Below are 11,360 nucleotides of genomic sequence, written 5' to 3' on the forward strand. Positions count from 1 at the left end.
AAAAGTAAAAGAACACTTAAAATAACCCATTATTATTTTCCCATCACCATTATAATATTTGTAAGTCTATGCGATGTCAACCGGATTGGCGTTGCTAGCCCTTACGCTGGCCTGCTTTACAGATGACGACCACAAGGTGCCTCTGATGAGGTCTTCGTGCGCACTGTTGGTATGCACATGCAACAAAATAGGCAACGCCTGACCAGCCCCACTGGCTGTTACCTTCCAGAAACGTAGTCTACAGCGCTCAACCGAAGCGTTCATCTAGTCTCACTGGTTAGCACCTCCGGGAGTGAAGTCTATAGCGCTCAACCAGCCCACTTGGCTAGCCTTTGCAGGAGTAAAGTCCACAGCGTTCGACCAGCCCACTTGGCTAGTCCTTCCAAAAGTAAAGACCACAGTGCTCGACCAGCCCACTTGGCTAGTACCTTCCAGGAGTAAAGTCTACAGTGCTCGACCAGCCCACTTGGCTAGTCCTTCCAGGAGTAAAGTCCAGAGAACTTGTCCAGCCCAATTGGCTAGCACCTTTAGGTCGACCTACGTCTTCCACTGTCCCGGCTTCACTTACTTCCCTAGCCTGCCTCTGATTACTCGTTACCTTTCAGCCAGGCAGACTAAAAGATGGAAAACTCCATTTAATGGGAGGGTCAACTGCTGTAGTTTGGCCCCAGGACTGTAGATGGCGCCAAGGTCTGCGACAATTAGCATGCATGATGCAGTGGAAGGTGAGTGACTGGACGTTTGAATCAAGGAATTTTTATATTGATGTTTATGTTGTTGCAGCCTTAGGCTGGATTCCTTGTGTATAATTATATATATTCCAGGGCTGATAGTGACATATTGTATTACAAGATTTAACCCACTAGTGAGGTTGGTAGCATAAGTGGTAAGCCAGGAGTTGGGCTACAACTTGATATAAGCAGCTGATAGAGTCCTGATGGGATTAAATGCAACCTGACTATAATAGCATAGAGTGTTGGAGTCATATTATTATTCTTGTATGTATGTTCCACATGTTCACTGTCTAAGTAAATGTATATAGTTTCCTGGTGTTTGCCCATGTCCTAGTGAGGCTTCCCAGAAAGTAGGAGAGAAAGAACCACAGCTGTAGACAGGGTGGTACAGAATTTTTGTTCAAAGAAAGGGGGGATTGAGGAGGTCATACCAACCAAGGAGAGAATGCGGAGTCACAGCGGCTCGAATTGGGTGTGTACACGTGACAACAAGGCCAGTGTTGGAGTCACACCCCCTAAATGTGTGACGCTGAGCCCCTCTCCTAGAGCAGAAAGCGTACAAGGTGATCTCCTGACCAAAGTACAAGCACTCTACGGGTTTTGGTTGGTTATACGGAAGGGACGTATGCACCCTACCTACAACACACATAATAATATTTGGGGGCCTGTATCCGGGAGAGTAAACTGACAAACCCACACCCTGTCCGGGAGTGGATTGGTACACCCTTTGTGGAAATAAGTAGACTTTGTGCCCGCAGGTGTATATTCTATCTCTTGGGAAGACTCACAGGACACGATGGATAAGGTGCAAGCGTTTGTGGCATCAGACAAGCCTGAGGACTTCGAAGGTTGCACCAGGGGAACAGTTGAAACAGATAGCGGAAAGATGTGACATCAGGTTGAAGGCATCTAAAGTGGCTGGGATGAAGGATGAGATCCGAAGGCAGCCGAGAGCCAAGAGTGAAGCGACAGAATAAGGAGCCCAGAAAGGAGCTAAAAGGGAAAAGGAGGATGATGGGCAGGATGAAGTGAGATCCCAGGGAACTAGTAGGAGTAGTAAGAGTTGCCGCAGATAGCCGCTATTTCATCCCAGAAGCAAGAGTAGCCGGAATAGGAGCTTGGAAAGATTGCAGCTAGAGCTCCAGATGCAGCGTGAGGAGAGACAGTTCCAACTGGAAAGGTTGAAGTTAGAACTGCAGATGAAAAATGAACAAGAGAAAGAAAAAGAGAAAACCGGACTGGAGGTGGAAAAGAGGAAACCAGATTGGAGGTAGAAAAAGAGAAAGCCAGACTAGAGGTGGAAAAAGAAAGAGAGGACCAAACAAATGCAGATAGAAGCAAATAGAACCTTGGCTGAACAAAGGATTGAACAAGGGTTGCCAGAGAGCATCACCCAGGTATCACACCCACCAGATAATATGGTTAGGGAAAAGGATATTCCCCTGTTTGTGCCCGAAGAGGCAGAAAGATTCTTCGAACATTTCGAAAAAGTAGCCAATATCAAGGAGTGGCCACAGGAGGAATGGGCCCAACTGGTTCAGTTGAGATTGACCGGCGCAGCCACTCGTTATTCAACAACATTGTCATAATCTACTTGTTAACGACCTGATGATCCGCTAGTTATGTAACAATATCATTCTCGATCATGACGAACAAACTTCAGCAGTAAACATGTCTTTTTCAAGAATTTGCACGCATGCCCGTTATAAACATCAGCTGTCTTACATCTGCGTTGAATGAGAACTCATAGACACCAAGTCATGGACAGCCAAATCATATGGCCATCAACCACCAGCTGGAGCAGCCTATCCTCCAAACAAAGACCCAAAATTCATTCCATGCAACCGCCAAACCCCCTTTTTATGAATGAAAAACGGTTTACGCATGACTACCAACTGGTGACGTCCGAACACTTCCGGAACAAGTGCTTCGCTGACGACTTTTGTTTGAACTACAATGTTGTAAATGCTTCACCCACATACTACAAATAATTGCCAGCATAACCTAGACACCTGGCCTATCCTAACCAGTGCCTAAATATGACCAATATGCTAATATATAATAATATTAATTTATATGAAAAAGTTCTCTTTTGAATAAACAGAATGTTAAAATTGATGAATGCCTTTTTGGGGTAGACCTCTGGATAGAATGGACTTAGTTCAAGCACGGGTTGACTGGTGTGTGTGTCAAAGCACGTCTTCGCTCGTCGGTAGTCACTCCCAGTTTCCTTCTAATAATTGCTAATTAACAATCTTTTTCTCTAATCCAAAAGTAAGTATAACGAATGAGTTTCCACCACTCGTTATTCAACAACATTGTCATAACCTTCTTGTTAACGGCCTGATGATCCGCTAGTTCAGTAATATTATCATTCTCAGTCATGACGAACAAACCTCAGCAGTAAACATGTCTTTTTTCAAGAATTCGAACGCAACTTCATCGAGTCCCAGACCTAGTTGAATTTATAAGATTAACGAGTGAGTTATTAGCCAATTTACGAACTTAGCACCGAAAACATCTTTCATAATCATGAAAGAAATGAGAATATAGTCAGAGCCAAAGAAACTGTAGCAGCAATGAATACAAATGTGGAAAAACGAGGACCATCCGAGGATCACACATATCCTACCCTGTGAAGGGCCCAGGTAATGAACCATGGTTTCCAGGAGCCATTGACCCATCCTAACCACTGATGGATTTCCCTTTGTGCCAGATGTACTTAAGAAAAAAATCCCATATTTATAAAATTTAAAAGATTGCCTTCGTGTGGTAATAAATCAAATAATTAAAGCTCTGATCTCCTAAGGCTAATAAGGGTGGGTTACATTTAACGGATTCCTCACAGAGTGTACAATATTATTTACCAGAGTGTGAGACATAAATCTGTCCTGGCAAGATCAGTGGCCGACGAAAGCAATCGTCAGCAACTTATCAAAAGAGAGCTTACCGAGTAAGATGTGAACCTGACCATTAGTTACTTAGTAATTTTGTGATAATAATACATTTGCTTGGTGTTGTTTGGTGTTGGATTTATGACTTGTTTTTCCTTAGGAATGGTTTTATGGTAACAACAGTAGCTTATTTACCAACCAGCAAGTATTCTGTAGTTCAAAAAATAGTCCAGCATTAAAGTTCACTGCCAGAGTAGTTATCATTATGTGCCCTTTCTTTTGTGAGCGGTGTTTATAGTGCAAAACAGTGTATACAATTAATGTTGAGTTTTATAACGAATAAAAATTATGTTGCAAAGGCTGCAAGTAGGTTTTATAGTGTAAAATAGAATCTATATGAATAAAAATGTAAATGTTCGTTTATTCAAAATTGGTAATCTCCGAAAGATCTTCACCGATTGCTTTGAAATTTTTACACAACGTTCCATTCACATATCAGTGTGTTTTGAAATGCCAACTATATAGATGTCATTCTGTGACAGGTAAAAACATGTTTCTTTAATGTGTTTTTCATGTGAGATTTCATGTGTGGGAAATCTCTGAAACATCTTTATCGATTGCTTTCGAATTTTGACACAACGTTGCTTTCAAATACGTGCATGTTTTTATATACCTACTATATACATGCCACACCTGTGACAGGTCAAAATATGTTTTTTTTAAACACCGCCATCTGTTGCACATAAAAGAAACACACCCTGTAATCTCCTAAAGCTCTTCGTCGATTGCTTTGAAATTTTGACACAACGTTACATTCCAATATACGTGGGTTTTTATATACCTACTATATAGATGCCACACTTGTGACAGGTAAAAACAATTTTTGGGGCGAAAAACAATGCCATCTTTTGCACGTAAAAGCAACACATGCTATTCTAAATATGTTACAATTCCATTTCAATGTTTCTGATGGCATTGATAAATTGAATTTTCATTGATTTTGATTTATTTCATTTTGTTTTAATTATTTTGTGTGATTTTGCATTGGAATTGAGCTGTGTTGTTTACCATACTGTTCATTTCGTGAGTATAGTTTTTGTTTATTTTTTCGTTTTTTTTCATTTCGATTTTTTAGCTGTTCTTATTTTTCAGTGATGGGAACATCAGATCATTTGCTATTGTCATTTTTCTGATGGGAACATCAGATCATCTGGGATCGCATAGGTCGAGGGAGTGAAGAATGGTGGGGAGGACAAGGGGGACAGTATTGGGGGATGGTAAGGAGGATGAGGGGACAATGATAGGGAGAACAAGAGTAGAGAGGAGTGGGGGATGGTGGGGAGTACGAGGGGACAGGAGAGGGGGGAATGGTGAGGAGGACAAAGGGATAGCGGAGTGGGGGATGAGGGATTTGGGGATGGTGAGGAGGACGAGGGGACGGGGATGGGGGAATTTTGGGGAGGACGAGGGGACGGAGGAGCGGGGAATAGTGGAGGGGACGAGGGGAATGGGGAATGGTGGGAAGGACGAGGGGAGTGGAGGATGGTGGGGAGGAAAAGGAAACATGGGAGGGGTGAATGGTTGGGAGGACGAGGGGGACGGGGAATGGGAAATGGTTAGGAGGACGAGGGGATGGGGAAGGGAGGAATGGTGGGGAGGACTGACGGACAGGGAAGGATTGATGTGGCTCAGCAACGTGCATGCGTTGCTGAACCACAACAACGCATTGCTGAGTAAAGTGTGTGTATCAATAGTTTTGTTTCTCTCCATAGGTGCATGCGCTGAGGATGAATTCAGGTGCTTGGATGGTTCTAAATGCCTACCCATGAGGTGGCAATGTGATGGCGACCGTGACTGCGATGATAACTCCGACGAACTTTCTTGTGGTAAGTTGGGATGTGTGTTGCACTCGAAAGACTTCACTCAAATATCAACATTTATTAATACCTAATATTTCATAAATAATACTTCTAAATATTCTTGGCTTGAAATAGGAGCGGCCAGTACGCTCATTCACGGATCCATAGGTAACTTGACAAATGATTTGTTATTGTTACAATAAAGGAAATATTAAGTTTACTTCTTAATTTGATAAATCAAACAAAAGATAATAACATTTTTGTCATATATTCTATGTTGTTGTCCTCTTTTCTACTTGCCAGTTTTAGTTGAGCCAATAATTTTGAATACTGTAAATGGGATTAAAATTTGCCACATCAACTATTATCATGATGCCATAAAGAGAAATATTGTATTATAAAGAAAGCAGAGTAGAATTCATCAGATTGTATATTGCTTCAGAAAGAAGGCGACGTGACAGCATCATGCTGCACTGTGCAAATTTATTAAATCAAATTATACAAATCACAAGGTAAGAGATAGAAATCTCACACAAGTTCAGTGTTGCAAGGTTTGAGAAGTTTAAGTTTTGTACGGGATATCCTGCACTATAAGTGGAGTAAGAGAAGATTATATTGCAAATTGAAAGCGTGAATCCTTTAAGAACGTCCTCTAATATATTTTGTTAAACAGCACGATAGGAATGCTGAAACATTGGGGGTTGGTTAAAATATGATAGATATTTACTTAAGGCTACAGCGAATCCTTGTAAAGATTAAATGACAATACCAAACTCATCTAGTTTAATACACACACACACACACACACACACACACACACACACACACAGTGCAGGAGATGAAGTACTTAATGAAACGAACAGAGAGAAAGATCTAGGAGTTGATATCACACCAAACCTGTCTCCTGAAGCCCACATAAAAAGAATAACGTCTGCGGCATATGCGAGGCTGGCTAACATCAGAACAGCGTTCAGGAACCTGTGTAAGGAATCATTTAGAATCTTGTACACCACATATGTAAGACCAATCCTGGAATATGCGCCCCCAGCATGGAGCCCGTACCTTGTCAAGCACAAGACGAAGCTGGAAAAAGTCCAAAGGTATGCCACTAGACTAGTCCCAGAACTAAGAGGCATGAGTTACGAGGAAAGGCTGCAGGAAATGCACCTTACGACACTGGAAGACAGAAGAGTAAGGGGAGACATGATCACAACCTACCAAATCCTCAGAGGAATCGACCGGGTAAACAAAGATAAACTATTTAACACTAATGGGACGCGAACAAGGGGACACAGGTGGAAACTGAGTACCCACATGAGCCACAGAGACGTTAGAAGGAACTTTTTCGGTGTCAGAGTAGTTAACGGATGGAATGCATTAGGCAGTGATGTGGTGGAGGCTGACTCCATACATATTTTAAATGTAGATATGATAGAGCCCAGTAGGCTCAGGAATCTGTACACCAGTTCATTGACTGTTGAGAGGCGGGACCAAAGAGCCAAAGCTCAACCCCCGCAAGCACAAATAGGTGAGTACAAATAGGTGAGTACACACACAATGGAGAAGATGAACCAGCAATGCTTGATTTGATATTTACCCTAAATCAGTGGGATATAAGGGAAGTCAAGATGGAAGCACCCTTGGGAATGAGTGATCACACTGTATTGAACTTTGAGTACCTGGTAGAGCTAGGAATTATCTCCCCCAAAAAAGAACTAGGGAACAAAAAGCTGGCATACAGAAAGGGAAATTATGAGGAAATGAGAAGCTTCCTAAGGGAAATACCTTGGGACACAGATCTCAGAGCTAAGTCGGTACAAGATATGATGGACTATGTCACCCAAAAGTGTCAGGAGGCAGTAAGCAGATACATCCCGGCCCAAAAGGAAAAATCCGAGAAGCAAAAGAATAATTCACGGTATAATAGGGCATGTATGGAAACAAAGAAACTGAACAAAAGAGCGTGGAGGAACTTCCGGAATAACAGAACACCAGAAAGCGGAGAGAGATACCAGAGAACCAGGAATGAGTATGTCAGGGTGAGAAGAGAAGCAGAGAAAAGTTATGAAAATGATATAGCAAACAAAGCCAAGACCGAACCAAAGCTACTCCACAGTCACATCAGAAGGAAAACAACAATGAATGAACAGGTAGTGAAACTTAGAACAGGCGAGGACAGGTATACAGAGAATGACAAAGAGGTGTGTGAAGAACTCAACAAGAGGTTCCAGGAGGTCTTCACAACAGAACAAGCTGAGGTCACTATGCTAGGAGAAAGGGAAATAAACCAGGCGGCCTTGGAAGGAAATTACGAATTACGAGTTCAAAATTACGAGGGAGGAGGTCAAGAGATACCTGCTGGATCTGGATGTTAGAAAAGCTGTTGGTCCAGACGGGATCTCGCCATGGATACTGAAAGAATGTGCAGGGGCACTTTGCTTGCCACTCTCCGTAGTGTACAGTAGGTCACTGGAGACGGGAGACCTTCCAGAAATATGGAAGACGGCGAATGTGGTCCCAATATACAAAAAGGGCGACAGGCAAGAGGCACTGAACTACAGGCCAGTGTCCTTGACTTGTATACCATGCAAGGTGATGGAGAATATCATCAGAAAAAACTTGGTATCACATCTGGAGAGAAGGGACTTCGTGACAAATCGCTAACATGGGTTCAGGGAGGGTAAATCTGGCCTGACTGGTTTAATAGAATTCTATGACCAGGTGACAAAGATTAAGCAAGAAAGAGAGGGCTGGGCGGACTGCAGTTTCTTGGATTGTCGGAAACCCTTTGACACAGCATTGCATAAGACGCTGGTACATAAGCTGGAGAGACAGGCAGGTGTAGCTGGCAAGGTGCTCCAGTGGATAAGGGAGTACCTAAGCAATAGGAAGCAGAGAGTTACGGTGAGGGGTGAGAGCTCCGATTGGCGTGAAGTCACCAGTGGAGTCCAACAGGCGTCTGTTCTCGGTCCTTTCTTGTTTCTGATATATGTAAATGATCTCCCGGAGGGTATAGATTCATTTCTCTCAATGTTTGCGGACGATGCTAAAATTATGAGAAGGATTAAGACAATAGAGGACTGTTTGAGGCTTCAAGAACATCTAGACAAGCTGAAGGAATGGTCGAACAAATAGTTGTTAGAGTTTAACCCAACCAAATGTAATATAATGAAGATTGGAGTAGGGAGCAGGAGGCCTGATACAAGGAATCATCTCGGAGAGGAAATTCTTCAGGAGTCAGAGAAAGAAAAAGACTTGGGGGTTGATATCACGCCAGACCCTTCTCCTGTAGCCCATATCAAGAGGATAACATCAGCGGCATATGCCAGGCTGGCCAACATACGAATGGCATTCAGAAACTTGTGTAAAGAATCATTCAGAACTTTGTATACCACATATGTCTGGTCAATCCTGGAGTATGCAGTCTCAGCATGGAGTCCATATCTAGTCAAGGATAAGACTAAACTGGAAAAGGTTCAAAGGTTTGCCATCAGACTATACCTGAGCTGAGAGGTATGAGCTACGAGGAGAGACTATGGGAATTAAACCTCACTTCACTGGAAGACAGAAGAGATAGGGGGAACGTGATCACCACATTCAAGATTCTGAAGGGAATTGATAGGGTAGATAAAGACTTGCTATTTAACACAAGGGGACACAGGTGGAAACTGAGTGCCCAAATGAGCCACAGAGATATTAGAAAGAACTTTTTTAGTGTCAGAGTGGTTGACAAATGGAATGCATTAGGAAGTGATGTAGTGGAGGCTGACTCCATACACAGTCTCAAGTGTAGATATGACAGAGCCCAATAGGCTCAGGAATCTGAACACCTGTTGATTGACGGTTGAGAGGCGAGACCAAAGAGCCAGAGCTCAACCCCCGCAAACACAACAAGGTTAGTACACACACACACACACACACACACATATATATATATATATATATATATATATATATATATATATATATATATATATATATATATATATATATATATATATATATATATTATATATATATATATATATATATATATATATATATATATATATATATATTTATATATATATATATATATATATATATATATATATATATATATATATATTTATATATATATATACATATATATATCTATATATATATATATATATATATATATATATATATATATATATATATATATATATATATATATATATATATATATATATATATTAATACATCTTCAGAAGGAGTGAGTACTCACTCCTTCTGAAGATGTATTAATATACGAAAGTACTTAAGGAAATTCCTGTTCCATTTTTCCTCCGTGGTCTGACATTGTCACATTTTTAATCACGTGTTTATTTTCGTGATATACACACACACATATATATATATATATTATTAAATATGACCGAAAAAGTAAGATTAATAATTCTAACACGAATTTTCTCAATCTTTCGTACATTACGCTTCACTGTTGGAGGTAAATCAAAAATCAATTCTCCAAAATTCATTTTTATTTCTAGTCTGACGCAACACGGGCGCGTTTCGTAAAACTTATTACATTTTCAAAGACTTTAGTTCACAAATACACAACTGAATAGAACTTACGTATCTCCGATTTTATATCTACATTTGAGTGAGGTGGAAGGGGTGATGTGGCATTAACACAAGACAGAACAAAATGTAGTATTAATAGGGTATTAATTTCATCAACACAAGACAGAACAAGGGTATTAATAGGGTATTAATTTCATCAACACAAGACAGAACACGAAACAATGGATATTGAATAGAAGTGTTTGTAGAAAGCCTATTGGTCCATATTTCTTGATGCTTCTATATTGGAGCGGAGTCTTGAGGTGGGTAGAATATAGTTGTGCAATAATTGGCTGTTGATTGCTGGTGTTGACTTCTTGATGTGTAGTGCCTCGCAAACGTCAAGCGGCCTGCTATCGCTGTATCTATCGATGATTTCTGTGTTGTTTACTAGGATTTCTCTGGCGATGGTTTGGTTGTGGGAAGAGATTATATGTTCCTTAATGGAGCCCTGTTGCTTATGCATCGTTAAACGCCTAGAAAGAGATGTTGTTGTCTTGCCTATATACTGGGTTTTTTGGAGCTTACAGTCCCCAAGTGGGCATTTGAAGGCATAGACGACGTTAGTCTCTTTTAAAGCGTTCTGTTTTGTGTCTGGAGAGTTTCTCATGAGTAGGCTGGCCGTTTTTCTGGTTTTATAGTAAATCGTCAGTTGTATCCTCTGATTTTTGTCTGTAGGGATAACGTTTCTATTAACAATATCTTTCAGGACCCTTTCCTCCGTTTTATGAGCTGTGGAAAAGAAGTTCCTGTAAAATAGTCTAATAGGGGGTATAGGTGTTGTGTTAGTTGTCTCTTCAGAGGTTGCATGGCTTTTCACTTTCCTTCTTATGATGTCTTCGACGAAACCATTGGAGAAGCCGTTATTGACTAGGACCTGCCTTACCCTACAGAGTTCTTCGTCGACTTGCTTCCATTCTGAGCTGTGGCTGAGAGCACGGTCGACATATGCGTTAACAACACTCCTCTTGTACCTGTCTGGGCAGTCGCTGTTGGCATTTAGGCACATTCCTATGTTTGTTTCCTTAGTGTAGACTGCAGTGTGGAAACCTCCGCCCTTTTCCATGACTGTTACATCTAGAAAGGGCAGCTTCCCATCCTTTTCCATCTCGTAAGTGAAACGCAGCACGGAACTCTGCTCAAATGCCTCCTTCAGCTCCTGCAGATGTCTGACATCAGGTACCTGTGTAAAAATGTCGTCAACATACCTGCAGTATATGGCCGGTTTCAAGTTCATGTCGACTAAGACTTTTTGCTCGATGGTACCCATGTAGAAGTTTGCAAAC

The 11,360-nt window shown here is 41.2% G+C and overlaps 1 protein-coding gene across 1 annotated transcript in view; it reads left to right on the forward strand.

The window, feature by feature from the left end:
• LOC138360100 (peroxisome proliferator-activated receptor gamma coactivator-related protein 1-like) overlaps window positions 1–5,579 on the forward strand; it is a 94,181-nt gene extending 88,602 nt beyond the window's left edge. The window contains exon 2 of the mRNA XM_069320042.1: window positions 5,401–5,579. Coding sequence (XP_069176143.1) covers window positions 5,401–5,579 — 179 coding nt within the window. The remainder of the gene's footprint in view (window positions 1–5,400) is intronic.
• The last annotated feature ends 5,781 nt before the right edge of the window (window positions 5,580–11,360 follow it).

This window comes from Procambarus clarkii, unplaced genomic scaffold (assembly GCF_040958095.1).
Source record: "Procambarus clarkii isolate CNS0578487 unplaced genomic scaffold, FALCON_Pclarkii_2.0 HiC_scaffold_95, whole genome shotgun sequence".
Classification (NCBI taxonomy): domain Eukaryota; kingdom Metazoa; phylum Arthropoda; class Malacostraca; order Decapoda; family Cambaridae; genus Procambarus; species Procambarus clarkii.